Source organism: Stenella coeruleoalba, assembly GCF_951394435.1.
Source record: "Stenella coeruleoalba genome assembly, chromosome: 8".
Taxonomy (NCBI): Eukaryota; Metazoa; Chordata; class Mammalia; order Artiodactyla; family Delphinidae; genus Stenella; species Stenella coeruleoalba.
The window spans coordinates 27,486,036-27,513,937 of NC_137154.1; the positions used below are offsets into that span (position 1 = coordinate 27,486,036).

Sequence of the window (27,902 nt, forward strand, 5' to 3'; positions counted from 1 at the left end):
TCTCCAGCCTTGTTTTCTTATCTGTAAGATGTAGTATAGGTCCCCCAAACTGCCAAAACATCTGTAAATCAAGTATATCTTTAGAGGTCACACAAGCCAGAGAGTGACAATACTGAGATGGTGTTTGGAGTGATGGGGCTCCCAAGTGACTTGAGTTATGGCCAAATGACCAAGTCAGAGGACCTGGACTCACGTCATTCCTATGGAGCAGAATAAGAAAATTCCAGAGTGAAAAAAAGAAATATGCAGTTGAGTGAGAATGGTTTGTCCTCTGGAATGAGTTAAATGGGTGATGATAATTCTGCTGTCGTACACAATGGCATTGAGGAAGATGGTGGAGGAGGCCAGATCGTTCAGTCCAGCATTGCTGTGGAGTCCCGGAGACTCTCTGCTTTGGGGTTGGTGTGAGCTGCAGGTCTAGAAAGGACGAGAGGGCCTGTTACTCTGAGGAGTGTATACTAGTGCACGAATGCAAGGGAGACCAGGCTTAAGGGAAGGCAGAAGTGCGGCATCTTCTAGCCCAAAGGTGTGGCAGGAGGTGGCAAATCTCTAGTGGATAATCTTGAGTTCGGGGGAAGAAATTTTAAAATAGGAACCCAGCCTTAAAGGAACAGAGTGAGGGCAAATGGATTGCGTTCCCTGGAATTGTAGGTTATAAAGGCTTATGGCAGGAAGGAGGAGAAGCTCATTTCCTAGAACTGAAGTGGAAAGCAAAGCAGAGGGAGATGCCCAAGTGGCTTGTCCCTGAGATGCTTGAGGAATGGATTAGGATTTTCTGGATGCCATCTATGGTCAGGGTTGGTCAAGGTTAGCCCAGAAGCCTGGCCTGGGACTGAGCTGAGTGGTGAGCATGCAGCTGCCGTAGCTCTGGGGAGAGACCTGGCTTGGGGACAGGGAACCTTGCTGTGTATTTGTTGGGAAATTCACAAAATGCCTGGAGGACCCTATGTTAGTTAAGGTGCCCCAAGACATGCCAAGAAGTCTGAGAAGGGTGTGCTTTTTCTCTCTCGTTCTTAGTTTGCCTCATAAGGTTAAAAAGAAGGCACAGTAGTCCTCAATTTCTTAATCTCTAAGTCTTTGATTTATGTTTCTGGTTATTTATGGTCATAAAATGGTCAGTGTAATCTACCTGACAGCTTCCTCCTTGCTGTATAGGCTTTTCTTGTCAGTAATACTGAAATCCTTACAATGTAAGACAGACCTGTGCCAGAGATGGCCCTTGGAGCTGTAGATACCATAGTTAACACTCAAAGAACCCTTTGAAGTGGTTATGTATCCTTCCTTCATGAGGCTTGAATCCGGATTCAAACCCAGCTCTTCTTATTACAAAGCCCATTCTTTTTCACAAGGCCATCCTGACTTTCAACTTGAAGTACTTTCTTTCCTGTGTCTCGATCTTGTTTTTAACAGGAACAATGAAGATGTTCAAAATTCCAGCTGCCGTGTCTAGAAATCTACAGGAAGAAATGCTGTCTTCTCTTTGCTTAACCTTTAAATGCTTCAGACAAAAATAGGTGTTGGTTTGTTTTTTAACTGTAGGAAACGCAAATGTAACTCACGAGTTGTTTCTTGAGACCACACCATCCTTCCCAAATTTGAAAGGCATGGCACTGAATATTGGATCTTAAGATGATGGTCGTGGGTGAGCATGGAGGTAGTGAGTGAGCCCTGATGATTGTGCTTTCTGACCTCTAAGCAAGACCTACATTGTTTTTTTACTACATAAGCCTTGCCTTTCTGCTTCTCTCTCTCTTTTTTTTTTCTGAACGACAATATAAGGAACGTGGTAGTTTACTTTATAAAGTAGGTTTGATGGTGCAGTTGGCGGCAAATGGTGTTGAGTGGTGATGGAACAGTGATTTTTGGAAATAAACTGTGTAGGGGAAGAAGAGGAAAGGAGATACATATGTGCCCTGTGTTTGCATTGGAGCAGGCAACGCACAGGTGGGAGGTGTTTGTGCTCGTCCCTGGGCTCGCCGTGGGTGGCCAGGACTGTCCAGAACATGATTTTATTTATCTTAGAGGAGTTGCTGTCATTTTTTTCCCCCAGAACTATTGGCATTTGAGGTTCACACATCACTGAACTCCTGGTCTGTTGGCATTTGAAGAGTACGACTCACGGTGTTTCTCACTTATGGCGAGAAGTTATATAGCTAGTGCCCCAAATGGCCCAGTTCATGACCACAGGCAGCCCCAGTGTTAGGGCTGTGTGTCTAGAAATCTTGTCTGGGCTTGACAGCTTAAAAGCCTTTAGGGGGAGTTCAGCAATGGGAAACGGCTAAGAAAATTACAGCAAAACTAACCCATGAAATATCCTGCAGCCAGTGAAAACGTTTATAAAGGGTCTGCAGTAACACTGAAAATGCTGATGTTATGATGATTGAAGTGGAGCCCCCAAATCCCCGAATATAACATTTTGAATGCAGAATGATCCCAATTATGTTTTAAAAATGCATAGTGAGGGCTTCCCTGGTGGCGCAGTGGTTGGGAGTCCGCCTGCCGCCGATGCAGGGGACATGGGTTCGTGCCCCGGTCCGGGAAGATCCCACGTGCCGCGGAGCGGCTGGGCCCGTGAGCCATGGCCGCTGAGCCTGCGCGTCCGGAGCCTGTGCTCCGCAACGGGAGAGGCCACAACAGTGAGAGCCCCGCGTACGGCAAAAAAAAAAAAAAAAAAAAACCATAGTGAAAATATGAAATGGAAAGAGACCAAAATGTTACTCGTAGCAATTCTTAGGTAAATGAAGCTGGGTTCATCTTTCTTTGCTTTGTATGCACATATTCTTAATTTTGTTGATGTTAGTTATTTGTGACTTTAGTAAGCATATATTTTCCAATTAGGAGGATAAAGGCTTTTTTAACAGCAGAATAATAATTTCACATATTTGGGGGAAACTTGCCTTTCTGGATCAGGGAAATTTGCTTGTCCTTTGTGATTTTGGTTTCTCAGGTGACTCTTACTTGACTGAATTAACACATCACTTTGTGTAAAATAACACCTACTTGACACAAGTACTGAGATGACCTAGAAGACTTGGCAGTTTTAATAGTATTAGGTGAATAATAATTTTAAGAGATAGGGTTGAATTATGAGTCACAAACTGGTATGTTCTTTCGCATGTAGGGTGCAGCCTGCTTTATTATCCATATGGAAGAGAAAGTTGGAATAATTCATTAAGCAGACTATTGGGTTTTGTCATCCTAGTGAAATTAGGGCTATCCTGAGAAATTTCTGTAGAGACAGAAATAATGACAAAACAATACTAATTATGATCATTATTGGTCCTTCACACCATACTCAGTGCGTTCTCATTACTTCCTCACAACATCTCTATGAGGTATTTTTACCCCTAATGTAAATGTGGAAAAGCTGAAGTATGAGATGCAATAACTTGCCCACGTTCCAGAGATTGTCCGTTTGTATATTTGGGATTTGGATCCATGCTGTTTGTCCCGAGAACTTATTATGCTCATAAAGTATTATGAGCGATTCTAGTAAATTTCATGCAGAAATTTATATTCGACTACCTGTTTTTCTTTTAAATGAACTAAGAGATGGATGTGAATGATATTTAGACCAGTCAGAACACCTGATGACAGATAGCACTTTATGGTTTTCAGGGTATTTTCTGTTGGACAATAACCAAGTGGACAAAACTCGAATTTCAGAAGCTTATTAGGTGTTTAAAAGTTATACCTAATATTTGAAATCTTCAGATCTAGAGAAAACTTGTATTTCTTCAATTTAACATTGGATTTGTATAGAAAAAAAGTACTGGACTGGGAGGCAGTGTAATAGTGAATAAGCCAGGAGTTGGACAGACACCTCTTGTAATTGAGGCTTCACCATTTATGGCATCTCTGACCTTGGGGGGATCACTTATCCTCATTAACCCAGTATTTCTTATTTGTAAAATGGGATTAATAATACCCACCTTATAGGGTTCTTGCAAGGAATAGAGGAAGTAATATTCATAAAATTCAGGCACAGGACCCAGTGCCTGGCATTCACTGATGGGAGCCATTATTTTTGTTACTGGGAGTTGGGAATCATGGAACCTGGAGCCAGTTCTGCTGCTAACAGTGGTCGTGAGCAAGTCCCTCAACCTGTCTGGATCTTAGGCCCCAATGACAATAATAATACTGTCTTTTTTACCTACAAGGTGAGGATGAAATCAGATTATACATGAAGCAGCTTTTGGAAAAAGTGTGAAGGGCTGTACCAACATACAAGTTAAAGATGAAGGGAACAGTAAGCAGATCAGAAGGGGCAAAGTAGTTGACTTGAGTTTAGGTTGTAACTGGAACTTCCCACAGGAGTTCATTTTGCAGAGAACAAGTTGAGTAAGTTATACTCCGTCTCCTGTGAAAAAAAGCTTTAATCCAGAAACCCAGCAGCATTATTCACCGATTCGCCTGCCTTGTGACCTCTTATCAAGACAAAGCCAGCCCCGAACTGGACACTGTGGGAAGCCTTATTGCATATTTTCCCCAGTGAGGGCTGGGCCTTTGGTTATTAGGGAACTCCCTGACAGACCTGGCCAAGTTTACTCTTTCACTTGAGAGTGAGAAAAAGAACAAAACAGCCCATTTCTTCAGCCTGGCAAGCTGTGGAAGCATCAGGTGTAGATATGTGCAAACTGGTCCATACCCCCTCAGACCAATTTATAAAAATTATCTATGCGCTAAATTGCCAGGCGCACTCAGAGAAGTTTTGCTTTGGCAAACTCACATCAAAATTCCTGGCTATTCTCAAATCCCTGCCCGGCTGCAGGTCCCGTAGCAAACATTTTAATTACTCTCTGTTTGTCCTGACTCTTAAATGTTTGCTACAGGACAAAGAGAAATTATATTTCCAGTCCCGCTGCCCTTATTGAGATGGGTTCATGATTCTTACTGTGTTTGCCAGTATGGTGACATGCTACAACATGGGTGGGAAAGACACAGTAATTTCTTTGGAATCAGGAACGGATTTGTAGTTGGGGGTTATAAATGCTCTCAGTGACTTTCTCAGGCTACCACTCACCCTAGATTCCAACAGGAATCACGTCTGTACACAACAGTGCCAGCTCCAACCCTAATCAAGTTTAATCTGTCAGCCAAGACTGCGTTCCTACAACGGGCATTTGGAGGCATTGCCTATTAAAATATCAAGTCTTTAGCACTGCCTGGAAAGCAAATCTGAAGACTTGATCGGGACTACATCTTTTAATTATTATTATTGTTGTTATTTTCAAGAGCAATTGATACGGGAGTGAGAAGGGGACTGGTTGGAACTTAACATGCCCCCTTGGCCACCCCTCCCTAAAAGATGATATAAAAACAGGCAGTGAGCCAGAGAATTTGCAAGGCTAACTTTCTGACGTGGAAGAGAAAAATTATTGCAATGCCCTTTAGCTAAGTCCACTCACTTCAGCCTTTATAGACGGCAGTGATCACGTGGTCACCTCTTCATGAGGAAGAGAGCTTGAAACAATCACAGCAGAACCTCCAGAGATTGGGGGTGGGATGGTATCTGATAGGGCACAGGCAGTACCTGTAAGGTTTTTTTTTTTTCCTTCTTTTTTTAAAAGGCGAAGGTTTTTTGAGGAAGTTATCTTTTTTCCAGAAAACTAAAGTGGCCCAGCTTCCTTTTCATCTTATCGATCATTGCTCTAGCAGAAAGAGATAGCTGACATGCCTCAGTCTTAGCAGACCGGTAGGGCACTACAATAGGCAGTTTTGCGGAATGCACACCTCAGATAACCGCCCTCTACAGTTTAGCATTTGAATGGGTATATGCAGGCGTGCAAAGGAGCAGACAGTATTACGAGAACAAGGTGGAGGAAGACTTTCTCGTAAACTTTTGCAAATGTTGACACAGACCTGAGAATTAGCTGAAGTTTATTCCCTATCCAACGTATCCAGGAAAGTCACTGATTTGAAATAGAACAGGGTGATTTTATATGTGAACTATCATGAGACCAATAAAAGAATGTAGAAATGACATATAACCAGGTGCTGAAAGAAATTGGATCTGGCCAGGATAAGGACTACGGTGTAATTGGATTTGTGTGTTATCTCCTTGGGTGTTTAGGAGATTGTGTGTGTGTGTGTGTGTGTGTGTGTGTGTGTGTGTGTGTGTTTGCACTGAATGTAAGCTAACTGTTAAAAGTACGTTGTATAAAGTTTGGCCTCTGTGAAATGTGGCCTGTACTTTGGGCTCAGTCAGTCTTGGTTAGTACCTTTTGTTGTTTTTATAGAGTTTGGAATAAAATAACCACTTGTTCCTGATGGGTACCTGGACTGGGTGAGTAGTCATAACTGTAGTCATGATGATTCGTTGTCCAGATTTTGGGAAAACTGGAATCTGGATAATGCATTCCGACTTAGCAATCCTTACACCACTGTGAAGTAGAGAGGTACAAGCTTTAACAATTTTAGGAAAGTTTAGGTCACCTTAGAAATGCAGTGTCTACCAGGGAATTACCTTCCTGTAAATTCAGCCCTCTGACTCACTTCCTCACCTTCCCACCTCTCTCTCTCTCTTTTTTAATATAGTGTTCCTTTTATGTTGAATGACATTACCGTAGCTCTCTGCTTGGTGATCTCCTACTGCCCCTTCAAGACGCAGATAAAATATACCCACTTTGTGAAGACCTCCCCATCCCCAAATAGAACTAATTCCTTCCATCAGTCCTTTTCTTGGAAGACTCTCAATAATGATGGCTAACGCTTAATGAGCACTTCATATGCACCAGTCCCTTTATAAGCAACTGTCATTTAATCTTCGTGTCAACTTTATGAGGCAACTACTATTATTATCCCCAGTTTACAGATGAGACACCTGAGGCTTTGAGAAATTTAGTAACTTGTCCAGGGTCTCAAAGCTACGCAGAGACAGAGCCATGGCCTAAACCCATGCCTTGTTGATTCTCTAAGTGACATAAATGACTCCCGGACCTACATAGATATATGTGATTTATGGTCACATCAGTTACAGTTTGGTATGTATGCCCTCCCCAGCAAAAATGTGAGGTTCAAGATGGTAAAAATGACAACCCTTGTAAAAGAATAATTCTTAAAAATTCTGACTCTCACCCAGATATAAAATGAATACTTGTTAAAAATTTTATATACCTCATTAATAAACAAGGGAACCAAGAAATTTGTTATAACAGATTTATAGGAGGACCACAAATTTATATGGAATAAAAGAATGTTGAAATGAATTCACAAATGGATGCAAAACTGGAGGGGGGGAGTCAATTGAACATCCACTGGACAGAATTTATTTGCATCTGTAGATAAGAATTATTTGCATTGCCTTCACTTATCTACAAGTTACAAAGTTGTATAATAGCCCACAGACTAAGGCCTATATCCCTGTGGGATCAGATAATGCCTGGAGGCTTTATCATTCCATGAAAAGGATGCTCACTCCAGTCTTAAATTTTTCCCTGTACCTTTGAGAAACAGTATTCCATAGCAAAGGGCAGAAGCTCGTGGTTTAGATAGGCTCTGAATCCAAAGTACCAAGCTTACTTGTGTGACCTTGAATAAAATTTGGAAGGAATACAAAAAAGTTCACATGCTTGGCAGGTGTGTGCGTGTACACACACATGAATCCTGCAGAGAAAGATCTTGAGGGGATTAAATGTAATAATACAGGAAAAGCCCCTGGCGCATAGTAGATACTACTAAATTTCAGGTATTATTAGTAGTAATAAAGTGTCATGTAGTTGTTGCTTAATGAATGTTGAGTGACAAAATCAGGAGTGGACAGACTTTCCTGTTAAGGTCCAGATAGTAAATATTTTAGGCTTTGCAGGCCATATGGCATCTGTCATAACTGTGAAACTCTGCTGTTGTAGCTCAAAAGCAGCCATAATAATATTTAAACAAATAATATAATTGTGTTCCAGTAAAACTTTCTTTCTAAAAACATGCACTGGGCTGGATTTTACCTTTGGGCTACAGCTTGCTGACCCTGGACTAAATGATTAAAATGCCTAACTCAGAAGCTTGGGGTGAAGGACTAATTGCTAGTCACACCTATTGGTAGACCTTGCCAATGTCACTCAACAGGGAAACCTGGGCAGAGGTTGGTCAGTGCTAAGCTGAAGTTGTAACATGGGAGAGGGCATTTCTCTTTGTTATTATTCAAAGTAAATCGACTACTGGATATGCAGTCAGACCTAGATTTTAATGTTTTCTCTACCACGTACTAGCCGGGTGATCATGGGCAAGTTACCCACCACGTCTGTACCTTGGATACACCAACCCTGAGATAACCATGGGGGAATGTAAACTGTGAAATACTCTACCCAAGGTAGTAAGTACTCACTGCCGGAGAGGGAAGTAGTCCTCTATTGATTCTACCATTGTGTGGGAACTATGTAATTTCTATGGTTGAATAGTAGACTAGCTATTTCAGCAGAAGATAAAGATGTAAGGTAAAAAAGTTCTCTCATTGTCACCAATCAGTCTCCAGAGTAACATATATTGAGTCTGAAAATTATTGTATTGGATTAGTTTTGAAAGGTCTTTAGATGTTGGCATCATGTTAAGTTGCCTTACAAATAAGCAGTTGTCTTGAAATGGACTTACGTGATGTCCCATATGTAGCTAAAAATGGTCTTTCTGCCTTAGGGACAACTGATATTTTGAAAGTAAGTCAATAAACTCAACCCAAAGTTGGAAAAAACATTAAGGACCATTAAAACCCAACATCTGGCTACACACTTTAAAGAAGGCCCATTAGCCATGCAAATATGAAGTTACCTGCACTTCTGATAAGCGCAATTAACTAAATAATGAATTCCATTAACAGCTACTTGGGAGACATTAAGACTTGGAAAACTTGGCTTTGATGAGTTGGGAAGTAGGAAAACACAATAGAATTTGGTTTCCTTTGGCAGAGTTTTAATACAAGAAAAAACCCCTTTTTATCAGTTAGATCCAACATCTTCTCATGAATATCCCCCCAACATTTAAAAAGTAAATGGTTGTGTTTTTTAATGTCTCTTAACATTGTTTCTACTGGACTGAGCCATTTGAAGACATGTTTTCAGGTGGATCCAGTGTTCAAAAATGACCCATATTTTGTTCTTGAGGTTGTAATTGTAATGATTAATTATTAATTAAAAAAATGTGTGCCCCATTTTAGGACAGAGTCTGCTCTTATATCTCTGTGTGTTGTGTTGTGTAAGAGGAGGTTGTAAGCTGGCGGATGACAGAGCAGACACTGAGCGGTCAGCTTGGGACAGAGCCACCTACTGGCCTTGTGCCTCTGCTTAATCTGAGTCTCAGGTTTCTCGTGTATAAAATGGGAGAAAGACAGGGCCTACCTGCTGTAGGGATTAAATGAACACTGCCAAGATGAAGGGCATCACACACCTGGCTTTGAAGTGAAAAGTGTTGCTGTTGCTCCTCGTCATTACCATCGTTATTTTCAGCCAAAAAATTCTATGTCAGTATCCAGATGTCTTAGTCAGCTGGTATCACAAATACTATACACTGGGTGGCTTAAACAACAAACATTTATTTCTTATGATTCCAGAGGCTGGGAAGCCCACAATCAAGGTGGCAGCCAATTTAGTTCCTGGTGAGAGCCCCCTTCCTGGCTTGTAGATGGCTGCCTTCTTGCTCTGTCAAGGTCATCTTTCTTCTGTCTCTTTTTATAAGGCCACTAATTCCATTCATGAGGGTTCCACCCTCTTGACCTAGTTACCTCCCAAAGGCTCCACCTCCAAATACTATCGTATTAGGGCTTCAACATATGAATTTTAGGGCAGGACACAGACAGTCAGTCTGTAGCATAAGACTAGTGATAAAAAATGGGGACAGGATGAAGCTACAGGAGCTGTAATCATGTAGGATGTTGTAGTTCATTTTTGACTACTTCTCCAGTCCTCGTTTACAGTATACTCATGATAGTTTCTGTTTGTAATATCATCAGGTTTCTTTTCTTTTTTTTTTTTTTTAAAGAAGATGTTGGGGGTAGGAGTTTAGTAATTTATTTATTTATTTATTTATTTTTGCTGTGTTGGGTCTTCGTTTCTGTGCGAAGGCTTTCTCTAGTTGTGGCAAGCGGGGGCCACTCTGCATCGCGGTGCGCGGGCCTCTCACTATCGCGGCCTCTCTTGTTGTGGAGCATAGGCTCCAGACGCGCAGGCTCAGTAGTTGTGGCTCACGGGCCTAGTTGCTCCGCGGCATGTGGGATCCTCCCAGACCAGGGCTTGAACCTGTGTCCCCTGCATTAGCAGGCACATTCTCAACCACTGCGCCACCAGGGAAGCCCTATCATCAGGTTTCTATTGCCTTTCCTTCATATCCTCTCCTTTCTGTTTTCACTGGGCTTGGCTTTATCATCATATGCCTAGATTTTTACAGTTAATTTCAAGTCAGCCTCCTTTCCTTTAATGCCTCCCCCACCCCCATCCCCATCACCCTCACATCCTGTAGGGGCCACATCAGTTTTCCTAAAGCCAGCTTTCTTTGTGGCCCCTTGCACCTTTCAATGAGTGAAGGAGGAGGAAGTTTCCCACAGCCTCCAGGACTGGTTCAGGTCCCACAGTCTGGCTCTCTGTGGTGTGATCCCCAATGCCACCAGCCTTTCAAACCTCCCACTGCTCATTGACACAGCGACTGTGCTCTGGCCATGCTTCTTCACTCACAGGTCCCTGAGTAAGCTCAGTGTTTGCACACAGTGCCCACTGTTCCCTGGACAGCCCTTCTTTTCTGCCTGACTTTCCAAGTCCTGTGCTTGTTTAAATCCCAATTCAAATTCCAGTTTTAGGCCACTCTCATGCCTCTTCTTTCTGAGCCTAAGATCCTTTGTCCCAGGCATTTGAAATTGACACTGTACCTTGTATTCCATGCCCACTGTAATGTCCCCTGCCCTTCCTAGCCCTCAAGCAATGCCAGGCATTTTCTCCTTTACCCCACAGTACCATGCACATCCTTGATTATAGTACTTTGCAAATTGTTTCATAAATCACCTGTTTACATATCGCAGAGACCATCTGGGACTTGGCTTTAGCTGTCTCCCCAGCGCTTAGCACAATCTTTGGTTCAGAGAAGGCGCTTAACAAATGCCTGAGAAATAACTAAATGACTGAGCAGGAATCAGGCAGGCCAATAAACATTTGTTGAAGACAGGCATACCTAGATTTCTTGTGCTTCACTTTATTGCGCTTTGCAGTTACTGTGTTCTTTACAAATTGGTGGTTTGTGGCAACCCTGCATTGAGCAAGTCTATTGGCACCAATTTTCCAGCAGCATTTGGTGACTTTGTGTCTCTGTGTCAGATTTTGTAAATTCTTACAATGTTTCAAACTTTCTCATTATTATTTTACTTGTCATAGTGATCTGTGATCAGTGATCATTGATGTAACTATTGTAATTGTTATGGCACACCACAAACCATACCCCGTATTAGACAAGGAACTTAATTGATAAATGTTTTGTGTATTCTGACTGCTCCACCAACCAGCCATTCCCCTTTTCTCTCCTCCTCTGGTCTCCCTATTATTCCCTGAGACACAACAGTATTGAAATTACAACAGTTAGTAACCCTGCAATGGCCTTTAAGTGTTCAAGTGAAAGGAAGAGTCGCACGTCTCTCACTTCAAATAAAAAGCTAGGAGTGATTAAGCTTAGTGAGGAAGGCATGTCGAAAATCAAGATAGGCTGAAAGCTAGGCCTCTTGCACCAAACACTTAGCCAAGTTGTGAATGCAAAGAAAAATTCTTGAAAGAATTGAAAAGTGCTATTCCACTGAATACATAAATGATAAGAGTGTAACAGCCTTATTGCTGAGCGGTCTGGATAGAAGATCCAACCAGCAAGATTAGGCTTTCGCTTTCCTTTAAGCGAAAGCCTAATCCAGAGCAAGGCCCTAACCCTCTTTAATTCTTTGACGGCTGAGAGAGGTAAGGAAGTCATAGAAGAAAAGTTTGGAGCTAGCAAAGGTTGGTTCGTGAAGCTTAAGAAAAGATGTCTCCATAACACAAAGGCACAAGGTGAAGCAGCAAGTGCTGATGCAGAAACCACCACAAGTTATCCAGAAGATCTAGCTGAGATAATTAATGAAGGTGGCTGCACTAAACAACAGATTTTCAATGTAGGTGAAACAGCCTTATATTGGAAGAAACGCCATCTAGGGTTTCCATAGCTAGAGAGGAGAAGTCAATGCCTGACTTCAACCTTCAAAGGACAGGCTGACTCTCTTGGTAGGGGCTAATGCAAGTGGTGACTTTGAGTTGAAGCCAGTGCTCCTTTAGCATTCCAAAAATCCTAGGGCCCTTAAGAATTATACTAAATCTACTCTCTCTGTGCTCTATAAATAGAACAACAAAGCTTGGATGACAGCACATATGTTTATAACATGGTTTACTGAATATTTTAAGCCCAGTGTTGAGACTTACTGCTCAGAAACAAAACAAAACAAAACCTTCTTTTCAGAATATGACTGCTCATTGATAATGCACCTGGTCTGCCAAGAGCTCTGATGGACATGCCCGACGAGATTCATGTTGTTTTCATGCCTGCTAACACAGCATCCATTCAAGTTTGTGGATCAAGGAGTCTTTGTAAGAAATACATTTTGTATGGCTGTAGCTGCCACAGATAGTGATTCCTGTCATGGATTTGGGCAAAGTAAATTGAAAACCTTCTGGAAAGGATTCACTGTTCTAGATGCCATTAAGAACACTTGTGTTTCATGAGAAGAGGTAAAAATATTAACAGTAACAAGAGTTTAGAAGAAGTGGATTCCAACCTTCATGGATGACTTTGAGAGGTTCAGGACTTTGGTGGAGGAAGTAACTGCATATGAGGAAATACCAAGAGAACTAGAATTAGAAGTGGAGCCTGAAAATGTGACTGAATTGCTGTAATTTCATGATAAAACTTTAATGGATGAAGAGTTGCTTCTTATGGATGAGCAGAGGAAATGGTTTATTGAGATGGAATCTACTCCATCTCCACTACAGCATGTGGTGAACATGCTGTAAAGACTGTTGAAATGACAACAGAGGATTTAGAATATCATATAAACTTAGCTGATTCAAACAGTGGCAGGGTTTGAGAGGACTGACTCCAGTTTTGAAAGAAGTCTTACTGTGGATAAAATGCTATCAAACAGCATTGCATACTACAGAGACATTATTTGTGAAAGGAAGAATCAGTAGATGCGACAAACTTCATTGTTGTCTTATTTTAAGAAATTGCCACAGCCACACCCCAGCCTTCAGCAGCCACTATCGTGATCAGTCAACAGCCATCAGCATCGAGGCAGGACCCTTCACCAAGCAAAAAGATTACAACTCACTGAAGCTCAGATGGTAGCATTTTTTAGCAATACGAATTTTTTTTAATTAAAGATGTACATTTAAAAAAATTTTTAGATATAATGCTATTGCACGCTTTATAAAGTATAGTGTAAACATAACTTGTATATGCACGGGGAAACCAAAAAAATTCTTGTGATATTTGCTTTATTGTGGTGGTCTGGAATCGAACCCACAATCTCTCTGAGGTGTGCCTGTTGTGAACTGACAGATCAACTGCAGAATCCTTAAAGGAAACACCCTTGTTGCTTCTTTGTCTTCCAGAACTTGCCACGGCACCTGGCACGTAGGTAGATGCTTAAGAAATCGTTACTGACTGACTACCTTACTGACTGACTGTGGAATGACAGGCCTTCAGTACAGTGTCACGTGCCTTTTTTTTTTTCAAATGCAAGGCCAGTATCCAGAAGTGTAAGCCGATTAACCTGGTTGTTAGCTTAAAAGAATAGGAAACATTTAACCCCAGACAACACATCTCCAGTGGGATACTTATGACCCAACCATATGCCATCTGAGAGGCTTCAGTGGCTCCTACAGTAGCTAGCCTGACGGGCACCAAAACCCCTCCAGTGGGACCAACAGAAGGACCAGGAATTCCTATCGCGTGCAGTGCGTGAAGAATTAAATTGTTACCACTTAATATTCATTGAATGTCAGTGCTGTACTTTTGTACTAGGAAAAAATAGATGAGACACGAGATACACTCCGTGCAGTGGGCTTTGTTAGCTCTAATTAGTTGGTAGTAGAACAGTGCTGATACAGCAGTTCAGCAGTTAAAGGAAAGCAGTGCCCTCGGTACAAATGTGAGTGTATTTATGCCTCTGGTTCTGTTATGCTTCCTTACTGTGTTGCAGCACCGTTACTGTTCTGGGGCATGATGGGTAAACTGGGAGAGTTTTACCAGCTCAGAGTTGTAGCAAAACAAGAACAGCCCCATTTCTGAAGGAACTACTTAAATCCCACATCCTTTAATTTTTGTTTTATTGTGGTAACTGGGATTCTGGCTTCTTTGTTCTCTTTTACACTAGAAATACCTGGGAGCTCCATCTATGGCCCTAAATTGCAGTTTCACTTGTCTTTATATATAAGGTCTGGCTAATACTGATTATATTTGGATGGATCTGGACTGTGTTCACCTTTGCATTGTCTGGAGACCAGAAAGTAAAATTGCAAAGAGAAAGAACATGCTTTAAGCTGCTTGCAAGACTGACTTGTTTCTGAGGTCTTGCACAGATTCCTAGTGGTGTAGGAACGAAGCAGCTAGTCATCTGGGCATCATTTGGTCCTGCCCCTCTTTTCATACTTGAAGAACAGAGGCTATAGGAGGGAAAGTGACTTGCCCAGGGTCACATAGCTAATTGATGACCAATGTAGTTGGGGTGTAGGAAGGCCCTGGACACCACAACCAGAGCTTTTTTTAATGAGGCTTGTCTCTCAACTAAAGTAGCCCCTCTAACGACACCTGTATTTGGAAACATTTACAATCAGTCTGACTTGACATCTCTGAGAATGAGGAACACTCTTTATCTTTACCAATATTCTAAAAATCAAATTTTATATTGCTTATTTTCCCTATGAACTATAACATGTGGTTTTTGAAGTTTTAAGAGACTCCATTCAACTGGATAATGTACATAAGAATTGAAGGTGTCAGTGTATGGAGCCCTAAAACTTGGATAGTTTTGACAATTAATTCAAATAATTTTGAGCAGTCTCTCTAGATATTAATGGCTACAAGAGTTTAGATGGTTGATCTGCTCTCATTTTATAATTTTTATCATCTTTTTCTCCAAGTGCAGGTATATTTTTAGGTTCCAAAATTAAGTTGGTAGAAAGAGAAGTGAATTGGAAGTTAGAAAACTTGAGTTCTAGTTCTGTAGAGTGGACAAACCTGAAAAAATTTTAGTACTTACGTATTTCTTTTAACGTGTCATTGAAAAATACGTGTATCCACGTCATGACTTCATAGATGATACTGTTTAGGGCAAAACTAAAAAAAAATTGTGTAAAAGCTGTAAGACGCTTAACAAAAATTAAGTAATAGTATACACAGAAAGGCAAAAACTGTGAAGAGGATATTCAAAGAAGAGAAACACAGGATTAGATCATCTCTGAAGCCCTTCCAATCTAAAAATTCTGTCACTGTACTAACTTAAGCCTGGTATTTATTTATTCATTGTTTTGCTGGCAGGTTTTGCGTATCTTTATCAAACAGTCAAGTGGAGAAGGGACTGAATTCTTATGTCTAGGGAGGATGGTGTAACATCACAAACCTAATTTTAACTCTCATGCCATCTGAATTTTCAGGGTAAAAATGAAAGCTTTAATGTCACATTCGAAAACTTTTTAAAGTCAGTGGAATGCATAAGCACAACATTGGGGTTTTCAAGTGGAATGGGGGATGATAAATACATAGAAATCCTGTTCAAATGTTTTGTAAGGGTTATAGTGTACCCTGACGCTGAATTATAAGCTAATTGTGTACAATAGGCTTTTACTGCACTCTCGGCCTAAAGAAGAAATCCATGTCATAACAAACCACATGATTACAGCTTTTCTGAAGATCTGTCAATAGGACTTGCAACACTGTGTACATTTGTTATTGGAAAAAATATCAAATATGGCCAGAAGAGGATTCCGTAGTGTAAGCAATAATATTATCATATTAGTTTTTTATGGGTAAAAAACTCTAATGGGTCAAGATGGAATAAATGAGAATGTTTTATTTGTTTGAATAGGCCATGGGGTATATAAACATTTGACAATCAAGCTTTAAGAACAAGATTTGAGGCTTGGCACAAAACCTGGAGACTTAATTGGAAAACCGTTTAAGATGTTAACTCAGGCCTCCCCTAGGAAAGTCCTCCAGGGCGTCCAGCTCTGTTGGTTCTCCATCGCCTGTACTAGCATTTGTCTCGGATAAACAGCTCACTGGCCCATGAATCCACGTGGCCCATGAATTCTGACACTACAGATGGGGGGGGCAGTTCTGACCAATCAGATTGTACTCAGGAGATCACTAGGATTCTGGGGACACTTGACATCCTATCACGCAAGGAAAAATGAAAGAAAATGTGGCCGCTCCACTAGGTTAGGGAAGATTTCAGGGGATTGTAATACATGTCCTCAAATATTTGAAGAACTGTCAAACGGAAAAGGGACTGAATTCTCCTTTGCTATTTCAGAGTGCAGAACTAGGATTAAGAAGGAAGTGACAGGAAGGAAGTGAATGTTTTTCTTGACTGGATCATGTGCCCAGCGCTGTGCTGCTGTTGTTCATGTGATCTCCTTTAATTTCACCAAGTCGTGTGGTAGCTGTTATTATCTCCTTGTAACAGAAGGAGAGATGGAGGTCAGAGAAACTAACTACTACTACTAATAGTAGTAAAAATACTACCACTGAATTAAAAAAAAAACCCAAAAACCCTAGCATTTATTGTCTGCTGTGTGTCAGGCACTGTTCTAAGTACATTATTCTTGAGTACCCTATTTGTACATTATTCTTTTTCATCCTCGTGGCAGTCCTATGAGTACCTCATGGCAGGTACTATTTGTATACTCATTTTATGGGTAAGGAAACCAAGGCACAGGAATTAAGCACATTGCTTGGTGTCACGCTGTTAATAAATGTGGAGTGGGATTCAGAGCCAGATTGTCTGGCTTTGTAGCCAAACATGCCCCCACCCTTACGTCATTCTGCATCTTTACTTTCAGAGCATGTGCTGTGTGCCAATCCTAGTGCCTGACAATTTATATCCTTATAGTAATATCATAGACTAGGCATTATTATTCCCATTTTACAGATGAGGGGAAAATTGAGGCTAAAAGAATGAAATAACTTGCCTGAAGCAAATAGCTCAGCCAAATTGTTACTCAGTCTTCAGGCTCCAGGCCAAGTCTCTTTGGACCACGCTCAGCTTTCTCAGAGTTTCTGGATCGGAAACTTTCTAGCAAGTAGAGCTATCAATAACCAGAATGGGCTGCCCTGGGGGAGGAGAGGGGACTCAGGAGCTCCCCTTCTCTGGAAACGCTGGAGAGAAAATTTATGTCAGCTAGGCAGGGAAGGGATAGAGGAGATTCAAGCTTCATATGAAGAATTGAACCCGATGCTCCCTAAGGTTTTGTCCAGCTCTGGGATTTTATGATGCTGTGTTTTCTTCTCATCTTCCCATGTCATCTTGTTTTCCCCTGGGTGTACTCAGATGTACGTGCAAATCTCAGTCTGCTATTTGAATCTAGCTCTGGGGGTTAGATTGCCTTGGTAAGAGACTCACTTGCTAGGATATTTGACATGATTCCCTAGGGGAAATGTTAGGTCATGTGAGAAGTCAGCAGCATAAGCGGTAAGCGGTAAGGCTGTTAACTAAGAAGGAAAATGCAACGGGAGGGTCTTCCCACAATGTGAACAGGTAGATCTGCCCATAGCAGTCAGGGTCTCCCTTAAACTTGCTTTCACAGGAAAATGTTTGGCTGTCTTGCCTTTTTCAAGGCGTTTGCCTAATGCCCAATTTGGAAATAGTCGTTTCCCTAGGGTTGTCTCAACTTTCATTATATCCATGGCAACTTGCCTACTCTACTAGATATCTTATTTTCAGCTCTGAATGCCTTTGGGTGGAAATGCCTTCCTTCCTATGACCTCCCAGGTGATATTTGTCATGTTATTCAGTGTGGCTCTGACAGGCTGCACCATCTTGCCTTCCTGTACTTAGTCCTGTGCGTAACAAAGAACATCAGTGTCTCTGGGTCAGGGGATGTATGTAAATTCTGTATCTGCATCTTTATATCCCCCAATTCCCCAATCTTCGACCTTGAGTCAACCCTCCATATCTCTCCCCAACATCTACTAATTGTTTCTCTTTGATGACATCAGGTTGGTGGTGTTGACGGGTGGGCCCTCTCAGCCCTCCTGTGTCCCTCTGACTTATTGTTTTATTTCAGCTGAAAGCTGACAAGACACAGTTTTCTTCGTTCTTCCTCTCCCCTCTTTTTTTTTTTTTTTATCCCTTGGCCTTTATTTCACTGTTAATGATGTTGGACATTTGAGTGTTTCTCTGGAGGAGGCAGGAAGATGGGGAAGGATGTTGAAGCCGCTCAAAAATTTGACTGGTGTTTCAATAGTCATAGAAAGTGATCTCCCAGCAGAGAGCTAAAAAACATATCATGTACCACATGATGATTCACTTCTCTAAACTGAAGAGGTTCATAGCATATATCTGTGCTCCCTTCTGCTTTATAAATTCAAAATGATGACTCTGATGTCCCTCTGATAAATTCAGATGGACTCCTAAAGGATTTCTATGCAGTAGTTGTGCCCATAGCTTAGCTGAGTGGTGGAAAGAAAGAAACGGGATTGTCTATGCTTTACCATCAGGATGAGAACTGAACTGGAAAATAAAGATATATAAATATTGACTTTATTCATATAAAGTCCAGTGGTTTCATTCAGATGTTGGTGGTTTCAGTATTCATGTGCACAGTCCCAGTCTGGCGAGTATCTTAACTTTAGGTATAAGAATAGAATATTACGTATCACTTTCAGAGGGTGACACAGTCTGCTGCGGCAGGGAACAGTTCTTCATTCCCTGGGAAAACTACTTTTAGAAGATAGGCAATATAGGGGCTTCCCTGGTGGCGCAGTGGTTGAGAGTCCACCTGCTGATGCAGGGGACACGGGTTCGTGCCCGGGTCCGGGAGGATCCCACATACCGCGGAGCGGCTGGGCCCGTGAGCCATGGCTGCCGGGCCTGCGCGTCCGGAGCCTGTGCTCCGCAGCGGGAGGGGCGGCAGCGGTGAGAGGCCGGCGTACCGCAAAAAAAAGAAAAGAAGATAGGCAATATCAATTGATACAATTAGAATCACTGAGACCGAGTATAATAGAGTCTCAGTAATGGAAAGGCAAACATTTTAATATATATTTTATTTTTAATATTTATTTAGTTTTATTTATTTATTTGGCTGTGCTGGGTCTTAGTTGCGGTACACGGGATCTTCATTGCCGCATGTGAGATCTTTAGTTGCGTCATGTGGGTCTTTTAGTTGTGGCATATGAACTCTTAGTTGCGGCATGTGGGATCTAGTTCTCTGACCAGGGATTGAACCCCCTGCGTTGGGAGTGCAGACTCTTAGCCACTGGACCACCAGGGAAGTCCTTATATATATTAAAAAAATCAACATTGGATATAATCATGAGGGTTTCCAGGTTACTCGTGAGATCTCAGTGGATTAGTGAATTTTCTCCATGATAACAGCATTGTTAATTTCTAACCTTTACAGGAAAAATCCTTTTTTTTTTTTTGCAGAAGTTAAACTTTCTTTTCGGGTTTCCAATGAGACTTGCTGCGTTCACCAGTTCACAGTCCCTCCGTCCTTTCTTTCTTCTTCCAGCTCTCCTTTCTTTTTCCTTACTTTCCTTCTTCTCTGACAAAGACAAAATAAAATTAAAAGATTAACCATTAAAGAAATGCAGTACTATCCAGGTTATATACTGATGTCTTTATTTCCTTCACGAAAACTGCCATTGTTCAAACAGATTGTTTCTTTTTTAAAAAGTGGAAAAAGGAACAAAAAATTAAACAGAGGCTTTAGAAGCAACATGTACAGGGAATCTTGTGTTGAACTTTACCTGTGTTCTCTGCTGCATTTTAATGACCCAGGGTGGGGCGGTGATATGAAATATTGTTCCTTATTTAACGTTTTACACTCTCATCTCCACATTGTGTATTTGCTTCTCTTGCGACCTTTTCGTTGCATTGGTAACTGCTTCTTTTCGTCCATAATCCAACGTCAGTGTACCTTCCTGCAGAGAAATTACAGGAAGCTGTCAGTGTAGAGTTAATATAGTTAAAGCACCCTTAACTCTGCTATAAACCCCTTAAATAATTAAAACTGTATGCTTGAAGAGTCAGATTTGCATTTCTTTACCAAGTTTATTTAGCACACTTTGTTACACTCAATTAAATGAGAATGTTCTGTTTCACTTTCTTTGCTTCAGGTGGATCATTTTGCCTTTTGATTCTTGTGCCCTAGTGGTAATTTCACAGTGCTTAGGTCTCCAAAACTGAACATATATTAATGCATATGTAGATCTATACACACCCATTAAAAGGTTTACTATTTGTACTGAATAGAATCTTTGCCCAAGGCGTTGGAGCATTCCAAGTAACCTAAGGTGTAACTGGGACAGGAGTTAATTCATGGGGGTAGAGAAGGAGCTGGACAGAGTTGTTGGAACATCCAGTGTTTTATTTAAAAAGCCCTGTTACTTCGGCATCACCTTCAGTGCCCACAATTTGATTTGTGAATCTCCCTGCGAAAACAAGAAGATAAAAGGTGTTAAATGGTTCTAGAAAGGAAATCAAATACAAGTACTATGACTCTTCACATCTCAGTTGGCAAAGCATGTGCAGAATGTTCTTCATAAATTAGTTCATTGCTTAAGTTATGCATGTTTAAGGAGGAATAAATTAGTTATCCATTTCCTAATGAGTAGTGGGATCCATTGGAGCTTGATGAGAGAGGAAAGAGCATCATTTTACTTCCCCAGTTGGGTTCGATATCCCTAAACTTCACCATTAATCACTCTCTCAATTTCCTGAGTTATTTCTGACTCTACGTGTAAGAGAGTCTGGCCTTTTAATTTTCCTACCAGGTAAGTAAGACTCTTTGAATTTGCCCAGTGGGTTTGTAGACGGGAGATGCTGTCTCCTTTGCACCCAGAAGTGTTCCTTGTTACAATGGGCCCTTCTGTCTTTGCATCGGTTTGTCTGGGTGTGTTCACGGATAACAGTCAATGTGTATGTGCGATGACAATTACGAGGGTTCTAATATGTTTAACTGTTATGGGATCTGTTATGTCTACTTTAGGGTCGACCCCATCCCATATGACACTCCAAAACCAGCGGGCCACACGCGGTTTGTCTGCATCTCAGACACACACTCCAGAACAGATGGTATCCAGATGCCTTATGGGGACATCCTTCTCCACACAGGCGATTTCACCGAGCTGGGACTGCCCTCAGAGGTTAAGAAGTTTAATGACTGGTTAGGTAAGGAATGATTGCGTTCTGGCGCCCCCAATTAACCTTTCCCGTCCGAGTGTCACTCACTGCGTCCTAATTGAATTAGAGCACTTGGAAGCTAGCTCAGCCATTTCTCATATGAAATGCGGTGGTGTCTAGCTTTAATCCAATTCTGTTAATTAAAGATGAATTTTTAGATATTTAATTTTACTGTGCATCCTTTCAGTGCCTGGCCTCGGTGGCTCTGGGGCAAAGGGATGGAAAGCTTTGAAACCAATCTCATCTCACTCATTCTGCTTTAATGAGGGCATTCATTGGCACACATGAGACGTAGAATCGTATTTTTAATTCATTGGCTCTGCAATCCTTCCCAGGTATTATAAGTGAAGACCTACTAGTAAGAGACCATTTCTAAGGAACGAAGGAGGATGTAAAAGCCCTTATATAAAGGGAGGGTCCTAGCACAGGGCTGCTTGGGGGCGGCTTTCCCAAGTGAACCAGAAGGGTATCCTAAGACCGCTGAAAAGATAAGATGTCCTGCTGTAAAGCTCCAAAAATTTGGAATACGAAACCACCCTCCACTCTGTGGAAAGGGTAATAGCAACTTTGTGGTTTCTGTAGAGGCACCCGTGGGTCGGGGTTATGGGAAAAATGTTGGCTCCTGGGTCAGGCAGTTGCCAAATATTAGCATTACAAGGCAGTCATTACAAGTCTTACAAGGCGAGATTAGATGACAGATCTTTTTCGGAATCCTCTTAGGTGAGGGAGAGGAGTATAAGAATTACATAGTAAAGAGTAAAAATCACTCCGCAAGAATAATGTCATGAATAATGTGTCAGCCAACAAAAATTACTCAGGAGATTTAAGCAGAAACTCGAAAATGCATTTTTCCGTCAAACTAAGGCAGGGTTTGAGACATTTTTAAATAATTGATTAAGTGATAAAATATATGTGTTAATGGAAAACAATATTCATTAAAAACAGTGAAAATATTTTAAAAACAATGAGCCTAACTATAACATAACTATTTTGAGTTTTCCTGTGACCTTGCACATCTATCCACCTTTTATAAAGTTGACATCAGGGTACATATCTGCTCTTTTGTCTGTTTTCATTTGATAGTATTGGTAAGATTTTAATTGATTTTGCATGACTTCCATATTTATCCTTTTTGATAGCAGTATGACATTTGTATTGTTCTGTATGTTTATTTAATAAGACATCCCTCTAAAACATGAACATTTAAATTGGTAACAATTTTTCCTCTGAAGCTAGCACTGAAATGTGCGTTTTCATTTGTATATGTCTTTTTGCTTCCATTGACTTATTTCTTAGGGTAAAGTACTGTATGAGTTAAATTACTAAGTCAAAGGATATGAAATTGTTTATGATTCTTGCTGTACATTGGCATCTTGCTTTCCAAGGGGATTGTAGCTGTGTCCTGAATATACCAATTTTACCACGATCTTGGCGACGTTGGATATTGGAGCTTTATATTTCAGTAGGTATTCAGTCATCTCACTTAAAACAGCAAGATATCTTAAATATCATTCAGCATAATCTCATTCTTACAAATGACTCAGATACAGAGAAATTAACTGACTTTCTCAGAGTCTCCTTGTGGTAGAGCTGGGCGAATAATCCAGATCTTCTCTTTTGCATCTGTCAAATTTGCTTTCAAGTACTATTATCTCTTCATTTTAGCAACGTGTATTTATGAACTATTAGCAGACAAAATTATTTGGGGTTGAATTTTGACAGTTTTAAACTGTTCTGTGACAGCTGAATCTCAACACAGAAATGATCTCGCTGCATTGACAACGTTGATTTGTAAAGGAGTAACCCTGTGGGAAGCGTTTACAGAAATAAAAGACAGGATAGATCCTGGTTATAATCTTGTTTAGCCACTGACCTTGGGCAACTGAGTTAACCTCGCTTTTCCCCTTGGTTTCCCTCTGTAGAACGAAGGATTAATACCACCTGTCTTTCTGGTTTGTTGTGCAGATTAATCAGTAAATGATTGCAGCTAGGAAGTTTTTGTGGGCCATTAATAACTGAATGGGGAATGTGGCGAACGAACCATCAACGCATATTTACAGGGTAAAAACAAGAGGAGGTCAGAGGAATTGTTTAGTAGAATGGACGTAAACACGGGGAGATTTCATAAGGGAATGTACTCCATAGATGGCAAAGTGCCATAACTAAGGAAATAAAAAGTAAAGAAATAAAATGCTGAGGTCCGATTGCAAGGTCAGTTCCTTCTCGTCCCATTTCCCCTCTGATCTCCTGAGGCAGGAGGAAGAGGTCTCTGCAAGGGACGCAGGATGCGAGGCTGAAGGGAGCCCGCAGCGGGGTAAGGACAGAGAAGTTTAGAATCCCATAGGGAAAGCCCAGAGTAGCTGCCCGGCAACCTCAGGGTGCTCCGAGGGTGAGAGACGGTGTGATGACACTCTACCACTTGGCTCAGTTGGGAACCTCTCCCCTGAAAAGAGTGCTTCCAGCAAAAGCTGCCAGGTGGCCTAGGAGAGTGGAGTCAGGGGTCAGATCAGTCTAGGGCTTTTGCCATAACAGGGCATTCAACTCTCACCAGAATGGTTCCTCACAGATTCAGCAGGCACTGAGATCCAGTGAACCTCTAACTGATTTCCATCTCTCTAGTCTAGGCCACCCTGATTCTTGGAAACAGCCCGACCATCCCCCAGGCTCCCTTACTTTCCCAAAAAGCTAATCTATTTCGGCTATAGGCTAGGCACTCCTTCTCTCCCTATAATATCCTTTGAAGGTTGCTAATGTAATCTGCATTTTACAGATGAGGAACCTGGAGCACAGCTGGGCTATCTTACCCGAGATCATTTAGCAGAAAAGAAACTCAGAGAGGCTAGGAAATCCACCCAGATTCACTCAGTGAGTAAACTTGGGGTTGTCTGACCCCAAGTTATGAGCCCTTTCCCATTCCGTGGCGTTATGAGTGGGTTTATGGCAGCTAGGAAGCTTGCAGACTTTAGGCTTGAATTAAATATGGTAGCTTCCAGCAGCTTCATGTGGAAGTGGAGTAGCTATTTGACCATGTGCTGTTATTTTAAAGATGTGGTTAAGCTCTGCCCATCTTGAATCTCAGCTGACCTACCAGCTGCAGGGGCTGAGAATCCCATCACGAGTTCTGTGTTGGTTCAGACATGGTGGGTCCCTGGTTAATTTGTACATATGCCACCTGGCAGGAGGAACACACAAAGTTATTAATACAAAGTAGTTTATGAGATAAGCAGGCAGCACAGGGTCATAAGATGATAGGACCCAAACTAGGCACAGCCAAAGGTTGGAAAGGTAATGCAGCCTGTAATGATTACGAGCAGCTAGGAAGAGCCTGTGTTGAATTCCCTGCCTTTGATAAGTTGCTTAAACTCCTGAGCCTTGATTTTCTCATTTGTAAAATGGGCGTAATAATAATAATATACCCCATGGTTGCTGCGAGAATATACTCTGTGATATACTCTGACCATTCTTAACACGCCCCTTGGCCTCTGGACTTTCAACAGATAGTGTAGAGGGAGACAACAGAGCCAGCGGCATAGAGTGCAAAAGGCAGAGACTAGAAAGGACTGGCGCCATAGATTTAAGAGGAATTTGGAGTGTAAGAGGGAGCCCAAAGAGGCATAAGAGTAGAGGCTGAAGACAGGTCTCTCTCTTAACAATTACACTAGTGGGACAGAACATTGGGACTGTAAGAAGACTTGGAGTTCCCACCTCCTCATTTTTTTTTTTTTTTTTTTTTGTGGTACGCGGGCCTCTCACTGTTGTGGCCTCTCCCGTTGCGGAGCACAGGCTCCGGACGCGCAGGCTCAGCGGCCATGGCTCACGGGCCCAGCTGCTCCGCGGCATGTGGGATCTTCCCGGACTGGGGCACGAACCCGTGTCCCCTGCATCGGCTGGCGGACTCTCAACCACTGAGCCACCAGGGAAGCCCCCACCTCCTCATTTGATGGAAGGGGAAACTGAGGCCAGAGAGATTATATGAATTACTCAAGGTCACTCAGATAAGTAATGGTCTTGTTGGGACTGAGACTTGTATTGTCTATGGGTGGCAGGGGCTAGACACCGTACCTCTTCCCCCACCCCTCCGTTACGTGTATCATTTCATGCAGTCCTCAAAATAACTTGTGAAGTAGCTTCTATGACTTATGAGTAAGCTATTATTAGCTTCTTTATTACTTAGGAGGAAAACTGAGCCTTGGTGAAGTGAACTTACCTAAGATCACGTGACTAGGAGATGACCTGAGGATTTGATATTAGGTCTATCAGACTCTACTTCCCATTTGTGTTCTCCTGTCTTTCTCTATTCCCAGTCTGGGGCTTGGGATCCCTGCTGGAGGGACTATATCCTGAGTAAAATGGTGTTTTTGTTTGTTTGTTTGTTTTTTGTGGTACGCGGGCCTCTCACTGCTGTGGCCTCTCCCGTTGTGGAGCACAGGCTCCGGACACACAGGCTCAGCGGCCATGGCTCCCGGGCCCAGCGCTCCACGGCATGTGGGATCTTCCCGGACCGGGGCACGAACCCGTGTCCCCTGCATCAGCAGGCAGGCTCTCAACCATTGCGCCACCAGAGAAGCCCAATGGTGATTTTTTAATAACTACCTTTCTAAACATACACACTAACACATATATAGGCTCAGAGCCTAAGGTGGGTCTATGTCATTTCTCATATGTCAGAGTTGTCGGAAAGAGGTACAGATAGGTCTTTGCTAAAGAAATACTTTTTAAGGTGATAGTTAAATCCTATAGTCCCATTCATGTGTTAGTTCAGATATGCTCCAGGGGTGTCATGAATGAATAGGCTTTGGTGGGCTGAACTGGGATCCTAGCCACTCAACCATTATGGCATTTTCTTTGTTATCTTGGCAAAAAAGTATCTCAGTCACAGACTAGGCTTAAAAATAAACTTGCCAACTATAGATTAATTGCCAGTTAAAATGTAATTGTTTTTATTGCTGGTAAATTCCAAACCGCTGAAATGCCTGAAGGCACCTTTTGTGAGGCAGTGGGTCGTGTGTGGTCTTCCTTCACTTTGCCCCTTTGGTCTTTCTGTGTCTCTTTGATGTTCTTTACTGATCACTTGATTTCATGGCTCCTGTCCTCTCATCTTTAGAATATTTGTGGTAACCTTCTTCTTGGATATGCATATATGTCTGCACAAATGGAGACCTTATCATTTGATTGCATACCAACCTTCATATTTCCAACTTTCAGTTACACCCACACCAACTTTCTTCCCATCCCCCGAATGCACATGCCCTTCCACACCGCTTTCCTGTTGCAAACCCTGTTCCCACTAACTGGAATGACCTTCTCCTCCAGGAGAACTCCTTCATCCTGTGTGACTGGTTCTTTTTCCCTTAACACTTTGGTCAGGCATCTGTGCAGCCCTTCCCGTGGCTGTTATGTCATTGTTTCCTTGTCTGTCCCCTGCCTAACAAGTGCTCCTCGTACACCCAAGTTCTGAGTAGGGCCTGGAACATAGTCAGTGCACACAAAGGATTGTTCAATCACTGAGTGAATGAATGAACATAAAGGATAGGACTTTTCTTCTGCCTGCACGTTTGGCCAAAACTTTAAAATTATGTTGTACTGCATATAAAATGTCTTGCCCTGCCCTTCCTTTTCCTTTTTGTCCTCAAAGTATGTATCCAGTTGGCTCTCGTTAGTGATTCCTATATACTGTGCAGAAATGCTTAAAAAGGGTTTGTGGTGGTTGTTTTGTTTCCTGTATTATAATTAGAAAGACAGCTTTCTTGGGTGGCCTGTTCTTTTAGCCGAAAGTTGATGTTTAACAATCTAGTCACTCAAAACCCCTTTTAACACAGCACCAATGCCATGAAATTAAAATTATGACTTTTCTTGGGTCTCAGTTGTCATTTAATAGCTCTGAGTTTCAGTCTCTCCAGGGCTAAAAGAAAGAATGAAAATCTTCCTTGGAAGATCTCAAGCAAAGTGTTCTTTGTATTTGTAGGAGCACTGTATTAGGCACAGTTATAACAGAGTATGACTGTAGCAAACATCCCAGATCATAGACACACAAACTGGTTCTGCCCCTTTCAGAATAATCATACCGGGAGGATGTGTCCCTCTTCCAGTGATCTTGCTATTGGCCCAAAGCTTTGGAGCTGGTCTTTGGGAAAAGCTTTCACAGCCTGGGCTATTTATTTTATTCTTATAATACATGTAATGTTCATTCCTGATAACTTAGAAAATAGAGATAAGTGAAAGAAGATAACAAAAGTACCCATGGTCAGAGATACCACTGTTAACATTTTTAAAGAAGGCTTTCTATTGAATAGAATAGGGTGATTCTATACAGAATGTTTTCTATTGATACACACGTACGCATACATATACGTGAGTGCTTTTTACCAAAATAGAGATCTTACAGTAATACTGTTTTGTAGTCTGTTTTTCATCTCAACAATATATCAAGAACAACTTTCCACATCAATAAATATGGCTAAAATACTTTTTCCCCCAAAAAGCATACTTTTCGATATAAATAGGATACACATGT

At 41.7% G+C, this 27,902-nt stretch overlaps 1 protein-coding gene across 5 annotated transcripts in view; it reads left to right on the plus strand.

Annotated features, from left to right (window-relative positions):
* MPPED2 (metallophosphoesterase domain containing 2) overlaps positions 1–27,902 on the plus strand; it is a 174,213-nt gene that overhangs the window by 27,843 nt on the left and 118,468 nt on the right. For 2 of the 5 annotated variants that reach the window (XM_079928491.1, XM_079928490.1), the window contains exon 3: positions 21,195–21,376. In XM_079928491.1, the coding sequence (XP_079784617.1) occupies positions 21,195–21,376 (182 nt within the window). Of the gene's footprint in view, positions 1–21,194; positions 21,377–24,205; positions 24,254–24,972; positions 25,375–27,902 lie in introns of those variants that run through there. The other 3 variants (XM_079928492.1, XM_079928494.1, XM_079928493.1) reach the window with 3 other exon arrangements.